The 20,443-nt window shown below is 45.6% G+C and overlaps 1 protein-coding gene across 1 annotated transcript in view; it reads left to right on the top strand.

Moving 5' to 3' along the window:
- LOC147640679 (protein ROOT INITIATION DEFECTIVE 3-like) overlaps nt 1-20,443 on the top strand; it is a gene marked incomplete at its 5' end in the record, with an annotated part of 107,263 nt that overhangs the window by 7,950 nt on the left and 78,870 nt on the right. Inside the window, one exon of the mRNA XM_086814125.1 lies at nt 3,729-3,842. Coding sequence (XP_086670251.1) covers nt 3,729-3,842 — 114 coding nt within the window. The remainder of the gene's footprint in view (nt 1-3,728; nt 3,843-20,443) is intronic.

The following is a 20,443-nucleotide window of genomic DNA, read 5'->3' as shown; positions in this document are numbered from 1 at the left end:
CACCGAGGAGATGTGTGCCGCTCTGGATGCCCCTTTTTCTATGCAGGAGTTCAGTCATGCTCTTCATGCCTTACCTCATGGTAAGTGTCCAGGGGAGGATGGCCTCTCCCCTGTTTTTTTCACTACTTTTTGGGATGAGATTGGGGTTGAGATAACATCGGCTTTGCAGGAGATGTGGGACACAGGTTCTATGCCTTCTTCTCTCACTGAGTGGCTTATTTATCTTATTCCTAAGAGCGGGGATAAGACATTGATTGGTCAGTGGAGACCTATCACCTTACTTGGGACTACCTATAAGATTCTTGCTAAGGCAGTGAGCATTAGGTAGCAGCCAATTTTGCAGGATGTTATTCATGATACCCAGAATGGATTCTTACACGGCAGGAGCATCTTTGATAACATTTTGTCGTTTTGGGAGGCCGTCGAATGGGCTAAAGCGAGCAATCATCCCTTAGCCATTTTGCTCTTGGATTTTGAGAAGGCCTATGATAGAGTGGATTGGGACTTTCTTGAGGGTACTCTTAGTCATATGGGCTTCTCTCAGAGATGGATCAAGGGAGTTTCATGCATGTATCATGATGCCCACAGTAGAGTTCTTGCTTGCGGTGATAGAGGAGAGCGGTTTCAAATTTCTCGCTCAGTACGACAGGGCTGTCCATTAGCCCCTTTATTATATATCATAGTTGCAGAGGCCATGAGCATCTTTCTCCACTCCACTGCTGGTATTTCAGGATTGAGGTTGCCTCTTCGTAGTCATGAGGAGTTGGTTGACTCTGAGTTAGCTAATGACACAGCCCTGTTTTTGGAGGCTTCACATATATGCTTATGTTCCTTCCGGGTAGCACTAGAGGAGTTCTGTTTGGCAGCAGGGGCACTCATTAATTGGCACAAATTTGTTGGTTTTTGGGTTAGTGATTCACTGAGAGTTGATTGGGGTGCAGAGCTTGGTTTTACTTGGATCAGGAGAGGATGCACTGCTAGATATTTGGGATGCCAAGTTGGGATTGATATTTCTCCTGCACAGCAGTTTGCTCCGGTACTTATGAGTATCCGGAAGAAGCTCCTCCATTGGAGCTCCAAGAGATTAGATTTAGCCTCCAGAGCTTTGGTGGCTAATCATGTTTTGCTTGCCTTAGCTTGGTTTATTGCCTCTTGTTGGTGCTTCTCTCGTGCGTGCATTGGCCAATTGCGGAGACTGATCCGCAATTTTCTCTGGTCGGGCTTGGATGGCACCTCAGACACACGTGCCACGGTAGCTTGGCTCACAGTTATTCAGCCCAAAAGAGAGGGGGCTTGAATATTATCGATCCGGATGTTCAGTGCAGGGCGTTGCTTTGCAAACTTGTGGTCAGAGGTTTCCTACCAGGCACTGAGCCTTGGAAGGATTTTTTCTCGTCTTAGATTTCCAGATGTACACCCAGGGTCGGGAGAGACTGGATGCCCAACACACGGTTTTTGTTCACAGAGGCTGATATTAGGGCACCATCTTCCCCTCTTATTGCAGCCATTGTTAGAGCATGGAGAAGCGTGAGATATTTTTTGCGACAAAGGCTTCCTAGGTCTTTGGACGAGGCTGACCGACAACCTATTATGTGGAACGAGTTCATTAGGGATGAGGCTGGTCGGCCACTTGGTGCATCTCGTTATATGCAATGGTTAGGATGGGAGAGATGCGCATACACAGTTCTTGCTTGGAAGACCTTTAAGAGTCTTCCGGAGGATCGGAATAGGCCAGCATAGTATCATCACAACCGACTGCTAACAGAAGGCATCCACAAACTCTTGCCAAGTCACTGGCTTCGGTTGTATGTCCTGCCATCAGGCATAAGCCTCGTTTTAAGAGGGTCTCTGAGTTTTATTTTTTATTTTTAAGAGGCAATTTAAAGCCTAAACCCATGTTTTTACTATATAAAAAATCGCAGTTGCGTGCTTTTCTTAAAAAGCTATTGCGAGCTTTTTCCTTGGTAAACCTAGGACGCATTCATCTCCCACATGTTACCCTTTGCCCTATGCGAACTGGACCACACCTGTCGGCCTGTGTGCAATGTGCATGATTGCTTCTATGCAAGCTTGGCCATGGCTGCCACTTATGCACCTAGTGCTAGCTATGGCTGCTGGCTTGTGTGCCTGGCTGTGGGTGGCCAAGCGCACCTACCTCTCTTACCTAGGGTGTAACGCATCGCCCACCTCCCTGTGCATCTTGACCTGCTACTTCCAAGCGAAGTCAAAAACCTGAGATTTCATGGTGGCAGAGCTTTTTTACTTCTTCTGGCCATGATACAATACCCACAACCTCCCATACTCAAGTTCCAGAACTGCTCTGATACGAGTGTAAGGTCTCACATGACCTTGCCCAGGAAATTATTTGACAGGGAGCCAAAAGGAGCGAGGTCTAAGGCTCACCTCCCAGCCATAGAGTTATTCCCAACTCACCCCGAGTTGGAGGCTATAGCTACATTCTAGGCGGAGCGGCTCCCCCGCTGTAAAACTTGGCATCCCATAACACTAGGCCACATCCTATAGGTGTCATTGCAGTGAGCACCCCCGATGGGCTATGTGCTAAGAGTCAGATTTGATGATTGTAATAACAGCTGAGCCTGGGTTATGCTTATATAGGCCACTTTGCTCTATACCTGGCCCTAGTGCTATAAATTAGCTAATAACCCTATAATCTTTAATAACTATGCCCATTGCCTCCACTTATAAGCCTTCTCCAGCCTCTGGCCTGGTTGCCTAGTATGAACCTGTGCTGGACGTAACATACATGTGCCGTGCAGGTGGTGTGTGATATAGGTGCCGTGTAGGTAGTGCGTTCCGTGCAGCTCGCACAGGCTGTACAACTGCTAGCTGCACAAAAACGGCAGTACAAAATTCAAATGCTGCTGCCAGTGGTACATTGGTTGTACAGTGCTGTCGATGCAGCTGGAGCAGGGTTGGATTACTGGTTGGCGGTTGCTGATGTGCAGCTTTGAGAGAGGGTTGGTTGCTGGAAGATGGGCTTTTTTCCTAGGTGTGATAATTGTAGCAGGAGTGGCTACTCTTTTATATTTGAAAAACTCAGGCAAAAAATGTGAAAAGCCAAAAAGCTGGTAATTAAATCTTATATACGTTTTCGTGTGAAAAGCAAATTAACTTAGTAGTTTTCACACAGATTATTACGTATAAAGTCTGGTGCCTAGGATGGCCAGTCCCCTCTTCCCGGCTTATACATAGGTATTTAAATCAATACCATATCCATGCATAGAAATCAATTTACATGTTCACATATGACGTGCTAATAGGTATCATGCAAACTTGGCCACCATGAAGAGCGCTTCGCACATGCACAGAGTCCATCTTACAAAGCATTGTATTTAGTCGCGACTCAGTAGATGAGACATCAAATACAATTTGAACTCTTTAGATTAGGCATCCATCACTGTAGTGTCTCATACCGGTGAAAAGCCTGGTGGATGCCACGTGTCTTGCCTTTGTTAATGCTACATTTTAACCTTTGTCAGTGATCTAAGCATCGGCAGACTGATGCCTTTTCTCTCTTTTGTTTTTCCCCCAAGTTAATACATGCATGTATGTTTGGGCAATTTCATTCAGTAGAGCATTCTCCTTCTGTGAATTTTGTGTGTGTGTGTGTGTGTTGAAGGCTGAAGCATTAAGGTGATTGTTCCTTAATCTCCATTAATGCCCGAAGAAGGCAAATGCTTATTTAAAGTTTGCCTTTTTTATTGCAGACACAGCCTGAGTTCAAAAGTTACCCTGTTGAACCCATAGGACCTCTTGCATGCACGGTTGATGGGTCGTATATTGTGGGTGGAGGCATCTCTGGCAGAATCTATATTTGGGAGGTAATGACAAGAAAGTGTGAAGTGGTTCTAATTTTAGTTGAAGTGCTGATTTTGTAGCTTGCTTAAATAATAAAAAGAATAATGTGGGCTACATTTCTGTCCCTCACAGCCAAGAATGGGCTAGATTGGATCATAGTTACTTTCATTTGTGTCAACCCTCTGATATGTACCACATGTTTTGTTCTATATGGAATGATCTGTACGCAGGATGGAACACAAACTCTTCTTTGAATATTCTTTTAACACCTGTTTGTCCTACACGGAAGCTACACTTCAATGTGCAGCTTGTACACCTCACCTGTATGGCCCCATATACGTTTTCATGCAGCCCATATGCTTCTTTCATGCACAATTCTTTATAACTTAGCATATATATTTTTTACTTTTTTTGATTGAAGAAAGACTAACGTACCTAATGTTACTTATCATGGTCAGTACTATTTATACTTGTAATACATACCGTACCAAATGTTTCTAACTTCTTTGGTCCTTATAAGCCTAAGTTTTGGATTATATGAATGCTGCTCCTTATAAGCATATTTTTCAAGGGTTCATGCTGTATTTATATATAACGTTGTGATGCATGCTGGCTCAATTTGTGACGCATTGGTTTTTTTATGGGTTTCCTTGATGATTATTGTTGATTTTTTGTGTTTTAACCTTTAGTGTGCATTTACACTCATGGGCAACTGAAGGTGGTTGACCAGCCCTCCCTGTTCCCCCTCTAGGTGTTTCAACGTAGATGTGGGTGGGTGGTATACCACCCACATAGTGACTTCCCCATGTAGAAGGGTGTGGTTGAAAAACAAAAACCAAGAATAAAAAAAGATACAAGATTGTAGACCAAGATGATTTTATGTCTTGGTTAGATTTTCTCCTAGATAACCTCTATATAACCTTAGGTGATTCCTTATTTAAACAAACCATTGATATTCCTGTGGGTACTAATTGTGCCGTTTATCTTGCCAATTTTTAATTTTTTACATACAAATTTGATTTTATAGAACGCCTAGTTTCCGTTGATACGTGTCCTATCTTCCTTCACAAACTTTGTCAAGTGAGACGTTTTGTTGATGACCTTTTTGTTTCCAATATTCTTGATTTATTTAAACGCTAGCTCTCTAGGTGGAGGAATTTATCCCAAAAGAGTTTTGTGAACTTAATTGCACTGCAAATAATAATCATTGTTTTTTTTTTGGACCTTACGATTTCTCAATCTTGTGTTGGCATAGATGTAGATATAAATGATAAACGTTTACAACCCGAGTATTCCAACTTAAATATCATAAGAATGCCTCACTTCACTTCTAACATTTCTAAAATAACTAAATATGGTGTTGTCTCTTCTCAGTTATTCAGATTCTCTCGTATTTGTTCAAACAAGTTTGCATTTATTGCTCAAGCTTGCCAACTCATCAATTTGCTTGTGCAAAAGGATTATTGCTTTAATAAGGTTTTAAGCAAAGTTCGTTGTTTTTTAAATCGAAGGAGATATATCTTGGATGTTTCTGCTTTGGAATGTTTAAGATTTTAAGTAATAAGTGTCACAAAAATGGGGAGCTTAAAAGCCCATTTTCTGTTTAGATCATTTTAGCTCTTAGTTGTTATTTATCATTGTTTCTAGTCTTGCTTAATCATTGCTTTAATACGGAAGTGATTGTTTTATTAGTCTAGTTGTAAGTGCTAGCCTTCATCATGGCTGAGTTTGCGGCTCATGTGATAGAATTGACCCCAGGAGCTCACTCAGTAGTCCTGCGCACATACAAAATGCCAGCTCTTCACCTCCGGAGAAGTGAGAAACTCAGCTCGTTGGTCTCTGTATAAAAATTGTCCCCTCTTGGTTAGGACAAATTTTTAATATGTAAACCTGCACCTACTCTTGGGTAGTGATGACATGAGTAGGGATGTCGTAGCACCTAGTCCATGCTATGCATGATGCAGTTGATGATCTCATACTTCATGATTGGACAGTCTTTGAAGTAAAGTTCGCACTTTTTGTATTCTTGTTTTTGCCTATTTTGTTTTATTGAATTAGTCATTTAAAGTTTATTTTGTCGTTGCTAATTAGTCATTCAAAATTTGTTTAGCTTATTTGTTAGAAATCCTTTTGTTGTGGTTCAATAAAGTATTTGTGTTTGTATGTGGATGTCTGTGACTTAGCTACGTATTTATCTAGTTTTGCAACTTTTTATTATTATTATCATTATTTCTTCTCGGGTGATCTATATTAAGCTTTCCTATTTTTGATTTGTTTGTTTTTAGCGGTTCTCTTCTTTCTTTTAAAATTATTTGTAAGTTCAAATTCACCTGGCCTTATGATGGTATATGACTTGTGGAAGGAGGAAGGCTCTGCATCCTTGCCCTCCCAATTGTTGCACCCTCTCCTTACACCTCTGCCAAACGGCCTTGCCAGAGCTGTGCGCGAAACTCGACTTGTATGGTCTTGCTAGAGTGGTGCCTGGTTGATAACTGCACATCACCTACCGGAACTACCATGCAGCTACTTAACTTTTGTTTGTACTGTACAATTACTGCCTGCTCTGTCCAATGCTCTGCATGTTTGCTTCCCAATTGTTGAAATTGTGGGAGCATTTTATGCAGAACCATGGCGAATTGACCACCAACTATCTTGCTCGTTTTTGGAAACTTTTGCTCATGCTCCCACCAAGGAACGTACGACGGTCAGAGTAGGTTGAGTGATTTGTGGATGGTTTGAAACTGTCTTTGCACACAGACGTTTGTGCACGTTGGCCCCATTTCCTTTCAGATGTGGTTCGTCTTGTTACAATCCTTGAGACGCGGGAGAGTTCCAAGTTTGGGACTCAACGACAAGGGCAGCAGAAAGGCAAAGACAAGGGTAGCCAGTCCAACGCCTCACCCTTTGAAGGGCTTCACGCCCAGATCGTTGTTGGATAGTGCTTCTATGTTGACTCCACCGAGCACATTGCGAAGGATTGTTGGGGGACCTTGGAGGAGCAATCCGAGGAGGAGGCTTCTTCAAAACTGGAGGATGAGTGTGAAGGAAATGCATGTGTGCATGTCTCAGCTTTTTTCATTTCTCGGGTTGAGCACACACCCAAGGTGCTTCATTGCATTAGGCCACAGGTATGCATAGAGGAAGCTTTCAGCCAAGTCTGTGTGTGAGGGAGAGTTTGCATAGTTATCGTCTACAGGCAATGGAGAATCTTTGGCTTCAGTGGTGGTCGCTTCAATTTCTAGGGTCGTTCAGGACTCTTCTCACTGCTATTTGCATTGGGCGGAGTATCTTTAGTGTTGTTTGATGTCATGGAGGCACCACAGGAGGACATGCCATGAGATTGGCCTATCCTCTTGGGGGGGATTGGCGAGTTGGTGTATCTTCACAGTACAGAGATTTCTTGGTGTATCTTCATAGTACATTGATTTCTTGGGAGGATAGGTTAGTTGGTGTATCTTTGCAGTATAGTACATAGATTTCTTGGAGACTGTACCGCCAACAACCGGGGTTTTTACTTTGGTGTATCAACAGTAGTATCACTTAAGAGTATGTTCCAAATGACATGGGTGGTTTAGATATACACGTGCCAAGCAGTATTGGTGGATTGAGATTTGGTGCAATGCTTTTGAGGAGTATTGTTCTTGGTTTTGCGTTCTTCCTTTAGGGTGCATTGGAGTGGGTGCAAGCAGGTCTTGTACTCCATCTGTGCTGATTCATTTGTGGTTGCAGTTTGGATTGTGGAGTTTTTCTTGGCCATTCTCTGGAATGTTCTTCTCATGGGCTACAGGAGGATACTATGTGGTTGCAGTGTTTTTTCATGGATGGTTGGATAGACAGAAAGTGCTTGATCAAGTGGAAGTTGGTCATCCGCAGGTTTCTTTGGAGACCATTGTGCTCACGTGGCGAGGACGGAGTTTGAGCCTTCCCAGTGGACGCAAAGTGACGTTATAGTGTTTAGGATCGTGGGTATTTTGGATGAGCTTTGCTTGGATCTTTTCCTTTTATGAAGGGCGCTTTATATGGACACCGTGCAACTGAGGACAGTTGCAGTGCAAGCGGGGGAGAATGTGGTACACCTCACCTACCTTTGCCATGCACATGGCTATTGTACAACAAGTAGCTAGCCTATGGGCAGCAAAAGAAGGGCTAGAAGTGGCAAAAAGGCCACACATGCATAGTTGTTTCCGTGCGGTGCACAACAGCTTATGGTACGGAATACCGTATGGTATGATACCGTATAGTGTCATACGGTGTTGTATGGTCCAGTTTCCGACCATTGCCGCCTGGGCGCAGTTTTGCGAAGTAGCTGTTTTCGACCGTTTGTTTGCTGACCGTTTGGATGCCCGTTTTGCATGTTTTGGGCCTTGTCATGTATGATATATCATATGCCATATGCTATAGCCTCTACCTATATAAGGCCCAAGGCTTCAAGCTCCTTCTCCACGCCTTCAAGCCTTCAAGCTCTAAGGCTTAAGCTCTCAAGCCTTTGAGCTCTAGAGTCTAACTCTAAGCTCTCAAGCTTCAAACCTCTCTCTCTCTCTCTCTCTCTCTCTCTCTCTCTCTCTCTCTTAAGCTCTCCATCTATGATCTCTCTCAAGCTCTCACCTTGGAAGTTCTCTCTCTCTCTCTCTCTCTCTCTCTCTCTCTCTCTCTCTATCATGCTACACAATGACTCCATAGTGAGCTGCCTATGACTAGGATTAGTTTTTCATTTTCATTTGAGTTTTTATTTCCATGACAGGACATGGACTTGTTGTATACAGATTTGTCCAATTTGGCCTTCCGTAGATGTTAATATATCTTTTCTTTTCTTTCTTCTCTCTCTCTCTCTCTCTCTCTCTCTCTCTCTCTCTCTCTCTCTCGATGGTCGGGTCATCATTGATGGCCAGCCCATGGATTAGCGGTTTGGGGCCTATGGGACACAGACCAGGCCACTGATAGAGATACACATGGCAGTATGGAACTGTAATGGTTCACTATGGGTGCAGTCTGGACGACTGAGATGGTCGGGTCATCATTGATGGCCAGCCCATGGATTAGCGGTTTGGGGCCTATGGGACACAGACCAGGCCACTGACAGAGATACACATGACAGTATGGAACTGTAATGGTTCACTATGGGTGCAGCCTGGACAACTGGAGCATGTTATGGTAGGGAGAGACATCATACTTCTGACAGAGACACATCAGAGCCCAGAGAGAGGGCTACCTCGAGTAGAGGGATTCCAGTGGGAGTCAGCATACAGGAGGACCACACGCCAGGGTACCTCGAGAGGGTCGGGGGGAGTAGCAGTCCTATTCAGACGAGAACTACAGGGGAGACTGAGAGTGGTAGCACAGGATCCAGGCCAGATACATGTGGATCAGCTTACAGCTCTCACAGGACAGGGTTATATACATAGCTCTATGTTACTTTTCTCCATCAGGATCCTCCTATTTCATTACAGAGGACATGCCACAGGAGGAGGAGACAGGAGCCTCACCATACACTTGTCTGTCAGAGGAGATTATGCATTATTCGACACTAGGGGAAGTATTTCTTACGGGCGACTTCAATGCCCACACACAGAGCAGACAGTGTGAGGTGTATGACTATGATGACATGGAGATCCTCCACCCTGTGGATCCAGAGGAGATAGGGGCTAGTCGAGCATCAGAGGACACTGGACCAGACAGAGGACATTATGGGGACCACTTACTAGAGTTGGGAGCCAGGCATCGTCTCGTTATTTATAACGGGATGCTACGGTGGCCGGGATCAGGAGGGCTGACATGCTTCCCACATGGGGGTCATACACGGACCGGAGGCACGGTGGTAGACTACATTATGGGGTCTTTGGAGGCATCACAGCTTGTCACCTCATTCTCCATCCCACCTCATCCTATTGGGGCAGATCATACATACTTGGCATTTTCACTAGCCAGATCACCAGTATCACCAGCCCCCCACATACCGACTTCACACACTACCATCTACTTCACACATGACATGGCAGACATATACACTGGCAGAGTAGAGGATGGGCTCCTACTCATGGATCCCTTGGCACCTATGGATACCATTACAGCCCAGCTGGCATCACTCCTACACACGGCTGCATTACAGAGCTTCCCACATCGTGTACACTCAGGAGAGCCTGTGAGACCTGGGACTATGCCCCAGAACAGATGGTATGATGACGAGTGCAGAGCCCTATACTCACGGCTCTGCATACAGAGAGCCTTGGGAGCCATCACAGAGCAGGAGTCGAGGAGAGAGATGAGGAGACTTACTCGCCGCAGAAGGCGGGCCTTCGCAGAGATACAGGAGCTAGAGATCTTTCATTTCTTCATGAGTAGAGATAGCCCTGTCTCATGGCGGCACTTCAGAGAGCCCCGGATCCCGACACCTATTGCAGACCCACAGACATGGCACACATATGCAGAGGGTCTATACCATGCCCCACAGCAGCCACCTATACCTCAGCCACAGGAGCCTCGACCTACCACAGCTATCTTCTTTACCCACTCGATGGTACAGGAAGCTATCCGCCGCCTACAGCATGGACGAGCCGTCGACCATATGGGCCTGGAGGGTGAGCATCTCATATATGCAGTAGATTCCTTAGCTCCTTTTCTTGCACACCTGTTTAACAGGGCACTAGCAGAGGGTTTGCCTGCGGAGTGGACGATGCACACCATTGTGCCGATTCACAAAACAGGGCATATGCTCGATCCGAGCAACTACAGGACGGTTATGGTTGGCCACGTGCTGGCCAAACTCTATGGTGCAGTGTTGGAGCAAGAGCTTAGCTTATATGCTGAGCGAGCAGGTTTACGCTCATCAGGGCAGTCAGGCTTCATGAGAGCTTTCTCTACCACTGACCATGTATTCACTTTGAGATGTATGATTGATCAGGCCAGAGTGAGGAAGAGAAAGCTCTATTGCTGCTTTGTGGATTTCCGCAAGGCATTTGACACAGTACCACGAGAGAGGCTCTTTCAGCGCCTGCAGTCTCTTGGCATACCAGCAGATATGACATGGGGCATCTATGCATTATATGAGCAGGTTTTTGGGCGAGTCAGATGTTCAGGAGGTATGTCCGAGACTATTGCTAGCACCATTGGTGTGAAGCAAGGATGCCCACTTTCCCCCACGCTATTTGGGTTATACATTGATGAGGTGGCTGACTTCATTACATGGGGAGGCGGAGATGGAGTTGATTTAGCAGGTACCTCAGTACATATTATGCTCTATGCTGATGATATTGTATTCGTGTCTGAGTCTCCAGGTGGTCTACAGCAGCATCTACATGCACTCGATGATTTCTGCACACAGAGGGGTCTTACTGTGAACCTTGGGAAAACCAAGGTTATGGTCTTTCATACATCGAGACAGGGCAGGTGTCAGATGACATTCACTCTCGCAGGATGCCAGGTGGAGGTGGTGACATCATACGTGTACCTAGGGGTTACCTTCTCTGCAGCAGCCACACGCTTCACCATGGGTTCAGCAGCCAGAGCTAGATTGACACGGGGATATGCAGCATTGGCTATGCTAGAGAGACAGTGCCACCAGGCGCATTTTCAGGAGCCCCGGACGAAGGGTGGCTATTTGACACTTTAGTCACACCGACATTGATGTATGGAGCAGCGGTATGGGCGCCAGGCCTTGCTACCCATTGGTGGACACAGATAGAGAGACCACAGGCCCTCATGATGGCACGCATGATACGCAGCAAACCGTCAGTACCTCATGACATTATCCGAGCAGAGTTTGCTGCGCCTCCTATGATGGTAGAGGCCATATTTCAGACTATATGCCTACTAGACAGATTCAGAGAGATGCCACAGGACAGATTGTCATACAGAGCTTTTGAGGCATCTAGACAGCTGGCTGAGGCAGGAGACAGAGGATCATGGTATGCACAGGTTACACATTGGTTCTCCCAGCATGGCCTAGACATGGATCATCTACCACCATTCCAGTATGACAGGGATGCACCACATATCCGTCTCTCTCATAGTGAGAGGAACAGAGTATTGAGACAGGATCTATGGCAGCTCTATACACGAGAGACATGGATATCGCCTACACAGCCTCTTCCACCGAAGATGCTATACTACAGAGATCACTTCATGAGTATCAGTGATGATGGATTTATAGAGAGGCCTAGATACATGGAGGGCTTTTTACCACACGGCTCCCGAGTGGCTATTGGTCAGCTCAGAGTTTCATCACACCGATTGGAGATTGAGACTGGCAGAGCAGCACGGATTCCCCGAGAGGAGAGGGTATGCAGATTGTGCAGAGAGGAGGTGGAGAGTGAGGAGCATTATGTATGCAGATGCAGAGCATATACAGCCATGAGAGAGAGATATCCCATTTTATTCAGAGAGCCACATTCCCTACGCCAGATCTTTGAGGCAGCAGACCAGCGCATACTGGGGAGATACATTCTAGACATACAGCGCCATAGAGAGACATTATTACAGGCTCAGACAGCTCCAGAGGGGGGGCGACAGACACAGATTACTACATTCTTTCAGAGATCCATACCCCTCCCAGCCCCTACACGGTAGGGAATTACTCTCCAGAGAGCAGAGACACTTAGAGCCCGCAGGAGACAGAGGACACCTGGCTTTTGGACACCACGCCTATACCAGAGAGAGATGACAGAGATCAGAGCTCAGTTTCACAGAGAGGGTGCGGAGCGACTGGCTCGCTTCAGAGCACACCCAGGCATGTTCTTCAGGGAGCTGTGGACACTCGCTTCACTGATGTATACCATTTTATACCCCCAGTATGGTACACGATGGAGCTAGCTAGGTTGCATATCATGATTGTATACTCCATGCATATAGGTTTGCATTCTCCTAGTAGTGGAGCTCCATCCCCTGCACACCCAGATTCAGCTTTTTTTTGTTCAGTACTTTTTCATTTTGTTGGGATGACAGAGGATACCCCACACAGGTACTCCGATTTGTCTCATAGGCTGAGTTCGGTCTTTTGGAAGACGTTAATAAAATCTTTCTTTCTTTCTTTCTCTCTCTCTCTCTCTCTCTCTCTTTGCCCCCCTCTCTATCCTCTATTCCTCTATCTTCAAGGCTCCATAATCCATTGCCCAAGCATAAGTTTCACCCTCCTCCCTCTCTCTCTACTCCTCTCTCTCAAGCCGCTCCTTTCTTCATGAATCACAATCACGAGAGACCTGAATGAAGCTTTCATATTGCATGCCATCCATGTCTCACAAGCCGCCAAGAGATCAAAATGCTATGGGTGGATGTGCAAAATTTGTGGCAAGCCTTATGTGAGCGGCCTCACTAGGTTTGGGAGAACATTGCGAAGGTGGGGGGGCAAGTGGCACCATGCAAGGAAGTATCTCAAAACATTGCCGATGAGATGTTTAGAGCCATTAGGGGTGTCAACCGCCCAAGTAGGAACTCAAGCGCCCATGATGAGGTTAGTTCCTCGCCAGGAGATACTTCCTCCGCATCCGCAAAGAGGCCAAGGTCCGACCAAGGCACGAGGCAATCTACTTTAGTTGAAGCTACCGAGGGCTCCATGGGTACCCTACCACGTCTTTGAGAGCGTCAACGTCAATCAGAGATAGAGATTGCACGCACTGCTATTGAGTGCAATCTCTCCTTCAATGTGCTCAAGGTGGAGCAATGGAAGACAATGGCGAAAGGCATTGCAAATGTGGGCCCGACACACGATGGATGGACTGGCGTCTCATACCATGATATTCGCACGAAACAACTTGACGAAGAGAGGGAGAGAATTGATAATTCTCTAGCACTCGTGCGAGCAGGATGGACCAAGTATGGGTGTAGCATCCTCTCTGATGGATGGAGTGATAGAAAGAAGAGGGGAATCATCAACATACTGTCTTTCCCTCTAGGCACATACTTTGTATGAGCGGTGGATTCTGAGAAGAAGGGGAGGAAGACAACGGGCAACTTCATATATCGCCATATCAAGCAAGCCGTCATTGAGGTAAGAATCGTGAGGTGTGCCTTGCTTTTTTTAATGTTGAAAGTATGATTATGTTACTTATCTCAATGTTTCGGCATGTATGATGTAGGTTGGTCCAGAAAATGTGGTGCAAGTCGTCACCGACAATGCATCGAATTGCCGACAGATGGGTCGCTTGTTGGAGAGGGATTATTTCTCCATAGTGTGGACGCCATGTGCATCTTATTGTGTAGACTTGCTCATGGAGGACATGGGCAAGTTGGAGTGGATGAAGATGATCATCCGGCAAGCCACCTCCATCGTCACCTTTTTCACCTCAAAGGTGAAGGTGCTTGCCATGTTCCGTGCACATAGCACCCTTGAGTTAAAGAAGCCTTCCACCACCACACTTCGCATACATGTGGCTTCTCTTCGAGAGGCTATATGATGTGAAGACACCCCTTCGCCAAACACTGGTCAGCTTGGAGTGGATGGATTGGGATGAGAGAGAGACGAGTGATGCAAAGCATATGCAAAAGTTGTGCTTGCATGAGGATTTTTCGGCCGAGGTGTTAGACATCATCCCTATTTACTGGCTTCCTATTTGGTGTCCTATTTTAGCCTCTAGGGCTGACCATGTTAGTCAGAGGGGCTGGTCACCCCTCACATATATTTTACCCATATTTATTCCCCATTTATGGTCCTGGGTATTTTTCCCAGTCGTGGAGGTACTTTTAGCTCCAGTCGACTGCCTTCATGTAGGCATGTAGGTGTATATATAGCCGGCATGCCTCCCTCTTATTTCATTGCTTGCCTAGCTTGTCTAGCTGCAGTCCCTCACATACGAGGTTCTCCCCTCTTGCTCGGGACATGTATTCCTTTTGGTGATGATATTGAGAGCAGGCTCTTACCTGTGTTTCCTCTCCATCTCTCTCTCTCTAATGGCACGTACAGGCACAAAGCAGACAGAGCTATATGATACTCAAGAGGCTATGTACCGGGAGATCACGGCAGAGGATGTAGGGTTGCAGAGATGAGCACAGGACAAGGGGGAGATTACAGATTATGGCAGGCATTTTCTCACACTCGGGAGTGCACATGGGTTGGTCATATACACTGGGTTATCGAGATGGCAAGGATCAGATGCTCTCACACACTAGAACTCAAAGGGGGAGTGAGCACAATGGAGTATTTGGATCTCCTTCATTGATACCTGATGTGCGGGTTTTCACGATTTCCAGTAGGCCCATTGGCATAGCAGCCGATCATGCATACCTGAGTTTCACACTAGTAGGTAGATCCCCGAGAGATGGGCCAGCCACTCATCTACTTAGGTACCCGAGATATCAGCTTACACGTGAGACAGTTGGGGTTTACCGAGATGCAGTATCTGATATCTTGTTCGCTGTAGACCCGCATAGCCCTCTGGACGAGATCACGAGAGGATTGGTAGGTGTACTACATGCATCCGCCTCATATGCGTTTTCCTGCACTATGATCCCTTCCACCCACCCCCGCATCACTGCCCCACAGAACAGTTGGTATGATGATGAGTGTCATGAGACACGAGCACAGCTACAGCGTGAGATTGCTATTGGGTCTCACACGCATAGACAGGCCAGGACGATCTTTCGGCGCCTTGTGCCGAGGAAGAAACGAGCCTATCTGGCTAAGCTAGAGGAGGAGATCTACCAACTCTTCTTGGGGAATGTCATGTGCACAGTGTGTATCTACCGTGTGCTACACACACGCAAGACTAGCTTCGAGGTTTGGGGAAGCTTGGAGCTAGGCAAGCTGATTGGCGAGTTGAGTTAGGGATAGACTAACGGGCGGGCACCCAAGTATGGACGGGCGGGCGTCATTGGTGATATAGAGTCTCGCGTGATTTGTGAGAGCTCTACGGTTTGGAGCTTGGATCTAGTGCAGACGTGCACCTGCTTTACGTAGCCGAGGCCGGTAGCAGTCTTGAGGCCCGCGAGGGTGGCTTCGCGGCGGCATGGGACGTCGCGAGGTAGAGATTGGTTGGTACGTCAACCTAGTTAGCTCAACTCGTGGCTCGGTGGGGACAGCCAAGATTGTGGGCTTGCCCACGGCTGTCATGGTTGGGTGGTGAGTCAGGCCTGCACCCTCCACTTGTTTATTTGTTTGTTTGCAGGTTTCGACTCTTGAACTGGGAGCGTTCTATGAGGAGATCCTTTGGGGATTTGACAGTGGTATCAGAGCGTGCCTCGTGAACGAGCAAGTTGGTAGGTAGAGAAGATGAGGTTGAAGTAAGGTATGTGTTCAAGAAGCTTGCTGTTTTGTTTATGCATGTTGCTGTTTTTTTTTTCAGATAGTATGTGTTTTTTCATCAAAGAACCTGTGTGATGAGGGTGTAGGTGGTTTGGTAGGGTTGTTTTGCTTTGCAAGAAGAAGGCTGAAGATGTTTGTGCAGTCGCATGAACAAGTCGTGAGAGAAAAAAAGAAAAAGAAAAAGAAAAGCATGTTCGCTTTTGGTTGAACGAGAGAAATGAAATGAAATGAAATGTTATATTAACGTCTTCAAAAGGCCATAATGACCTATGAGACCAAAAGTTACATCATGGTGGATCTGATACAATGTCTGGATAAAAAAAACCCAGAAAATGAAGAATAAAGATGATACTACTGGCACCTAGAAAATGAAACTGGAACTGGAATATAGCGAGGGGGGGGTACGCTATGGAGGTGAGTGGAATATAGTGAGAGGATACAATATCATGTGGAACGGAGGGGTACACTATGGAGGTGCCTCCATCTCATAATATGTGCCGCATCGGACACTAGCGGATCTCCTCAATATCCTCTGTGGTCAGCACCCTGACTGGGTGCCCCGCATGCCTCGCAAGAATAATCCGAATCTGCCGCTGCAACCTCCGTCTATGCTGGGATACCCCGGAGAGAGAGAGAGAGAGCGCGAGAAGTGATCGTGGCAGTGCTGGTCGTGTGCGGGTCGTGGGCTACCGGACGTTGCAAGCGTGTAGGCAGCCATGCCTACGCAGCCGGCCATGCTGGCAGGCGCCTAGGCCTATGTAGGCAGGCGTCCAGGCCTACGCAGGCGGCCAGGCTAGTGGGCGCCGAGGCCTACGCAGCTAAGCCCAGGCGTAGGCTGGCGCAGACCGACGCAGGCTACCTGATGTAGACTTGTTATTAGGGATTGAGTGGTTTAAGACTCTTAAAGTTCAGATCGATTGGTCTAGTCATATTTTTTCTTTTCAACATAGGAACACCGAGTATAGTATTTTAGGTGATTGTATACATCCCTCTCAGGGACCTCTTGTAAATACAGTTGATTTTGGAAATATAATGGATTCTTCTTTGTATACCGCTTTTCATTGTGTATTGATTCCACTTTCTTCATTTCTCATACCTTCTATTATGGATGTCAATGAATTAAGTGTATTTGAAAGCAAAGAATTACAGAAGATACTTGATTCGTTTCAAGATGTATTTCCTAAGGAACTGCCATCGGGTTTACCACCTGAAAGGGTAGTAGATCATCGTATTGACTTGATCCCTGGTGCTCATCCTATTAGTATTCCACCTTACAAGATGAGCCAAGTTGAGGAAGATGAGTTGGCTAAACAACTCGAAGATTATTTGAGGATGGGCCAGATCCGTCCAAGTAAATCACTTTGGGGTGCTTCTATGTTGCTTAGGAGAAAGAAGGATAACACCTGGAGAATGTATATAGATTACAAGAGATTGAACAAGCTGACAGTCAAGAACCGTTATCCTCTCCCTAGATCAGATGACCTGATTGACCGGTTAGCAGGAGCGAAATATTTCACGAAGATAGATTTACGTACTAGCTATCACAAAATACGTATTCATGAAAGGCATGTCGAAAGAACCGCCTTTCGGACTAGGTATGGCCATTACGAGTTTCTCGTATTACCTTTTGGGTTAACCAATACTCCAGCCACTTTCGAGCAAATGATGAACGATCTTTTTCGTGAACATTTGGGAAAATTTGTGGTGGTGTTCTTGGATGATATTTTGATATATAGTCGTACTCTTGAGGATCATGTTCGACACTTCACGATTATCTTATCTATTTTAAGACAGAATCGACTATATGCTAAATTAAGTAAATGTGAGTTTTTTATGATAGACATCATTTACTTGGGACACAAGATCACTAGAGATGGATTGAGCATTGACTATGACCGAGTTCAGAAGGTTCTGGACTGGCCTATACCAAGAACAGTGAAACAACTTCGTTCTTTTCTCGGTTTTGTTGTTTTTCTTCGGAAATCTGTGCGGGAGTACTCTCAGCTCACACTACTGATGACCGACTTGTTGAAAGGTCGTGGACGTTAGTCAAATCAGCCTATCACTTGGAATAACGATTTGGATATGGCCTTCAGACTTTTGAACGATAAAGTCAAGGAAGCACCTATCTTAGCATTATCCGATCCTAGACGGCCTTATGTTCTTGAAACTGATGCCAATGACTATTCCATCGGGCTGCTTTATTTCAAGATGGTAGACCTGTTGCTTTTGAAAGTAAAAAGCTAGACGACACTAAATCTCGTTGGCCAACCCTTGAGAAGGAACTTTATGCTGTGATTCATGCTCTCAAGGTTTGGAGACATTATTTATATGGCTTCAAGTTTGTGGTATTGATTGATCATCATTCAATCAAGTATGTGTGTGATGCGGATGATTTGAGAGGAAGGAAAGCTCGTTGGGCTGAGTTAATGCAAGATTTTGATTTTGAGATTCGTTATCGGAAAGGGTCCATGAATAGTGTTGCAGATGCGCTTAGTCGAATTAGAGAGGTGAATACTTTATCGTTCACCGAGACTTCTATTGACTTATTTCAGTCATTGAGAGGGCTTTGCAGGACCGATAGTTATTTTAGTCCATTTTGGCAGAAAATCCAAGACGGGATCTCATTGATTGACCAAGACTCAATGAGTGAGCAGTCTATCATTCAGGCTGCAGGAGGCCAGTGGATGATTCAGAATGGTTTACTATTCCGTAATGACAAAATTTGTGTACCACAGATCTCCGACATTAGGTCCAAGATTCTTAAGGAGTGTCACGACGTCCCTTCTGCTGGACACCCTGGGGTACACAGGACGCTATCGTTAGTGAAACACACTTTTTATTTGCCAAAGATGAAAGGGTATGTAGGAAGATTATGTTCTCAAGTGTCAAGTTTGTCAAGCAAACAAAGCTGAATGCTTTAGACAGGCTAGGTTGTTGCATCCTTTGCAAATCCCAGGTAATAAATGAGAAAGTATTTCCATGGATTTTATTACCGGATTGCCAAGAACACATCAAGGCCACGATTCTATTTGTGTTGTGGTAGATCGCTTGACAAAAATGGCTAGATTTTTACCAACCCGGAAGACTATTACAGCTACGCAATTAGCAAGGCAGTTTATCGAGCAATTGTTTAGACTGTACGGGTTACTGCAGGACATAGTCAGTGATAGGGACTCGAAGTTACGAGTGATTTTTGGAAACTTGTTTTTGAGAAATTGGAAACAACTTTGAATTTGAGTTCCTCAGATCATCCTCAATCTGATGGCCAGACAGAAAGAGTGAATCAGATTTTGGAGGATATGCTTCGGGCATATATATCCAAAAGACAGAGTTCATGGGAGGATTATCTTCCTATGTTAGAATTTGCATATAACAGTACTAAGCATACGAGTACAAGTTTTAGTCCTTTCATGCTTATGTATGGTTTTCAACCTAGATCACTTGTTACAGTAGGATTCTCAGGACTTCAACATGATGCAGCACGTAATTTCTTGCAAGATATGCAAGAAATGTTACAAGTTACGAAGGAATCCATTAGAAGTGCTCAAGACCGAGACAGATTTTATTCTAATAGACATCGTATGAACGATGGTGTTTTTGCGAGTTCCGAAAGATTCCGAGACTTTACGGACAGGTCGATCTTCGAAATTATCCCCTAGATATTGTGGACCATTTTGTATTACACGACGGATTGGTTCGGTTGTATATGAATTGGATTTGCCTTCTCATGTTAAAGTTCATCTTGTATTTCATGTCAGTAGACGTAAGAAAGTACTGGGTGGAACAGACCAGTTAGTTACTCCTCAAGAAATCATAGATGTCGAGGACATGACATTTGTTCCACACGAATCTGAAAAGATTCTTGGATTTCGTGAAAGAAGATTGGGTAATACGCTTATCACGGAATACAAGATCAAGTGGAAGGATCATGTTGAGGAGGACGCTCCACGGGAGACATTGACTACTCTTCAGAGAGATTACCCTGGCTTTTTAGTGAGCTCAGGAGTGAGCTCTTAGAGGAAGGGGAGTATGTCATGTGCACAGTGTGTATCTACCGTGTGCTACATGCACTCAAGACTAGCTTCGAGGTTTAGGGAAGCTTGGAGCTAGGCAGGTTGATTGGCGAGCTGAGTTAGGGATAGACTAACGAACGGGCACCCAAGTATGGACGGGCGGGCGTCCAAGTGTGGACGCTCGATGACCGGCCAAGAACCTATAAAAGGGCGGCCAAGGTTAGTCGTCGGTGATATAGAGTCTCGTGTGATTTGTGAGAGCTCTATGGTCTGGAGCCTGGATCTAGTGCAGACGTGCACTTGCTTTACGCAGCCGAGGCTGGCAACAGTCTCGAGGCCCGCGAGGGTAGCTTCGCGGTGGTATGGGAAATTGTGAGGT

Source organism: Cibotium barometz, chromosome 2 (assembly GCF_041138505.1).
Source record: "Cibotium barometz isolate CiBa-2024 chromosome 2, ASM4113850v1, whole genome shotgun sequence".
Taxonomy (NCBI): Eukaryota; Viridiplantae; Streptophyta; class Polypodiopsida; order Cyatheales; family Cibotiaceae; genus Cibotium; species Cibotium barometz.
This window is presented reverse-complemented; position numbering and strand designations above follow the sequence as displayed.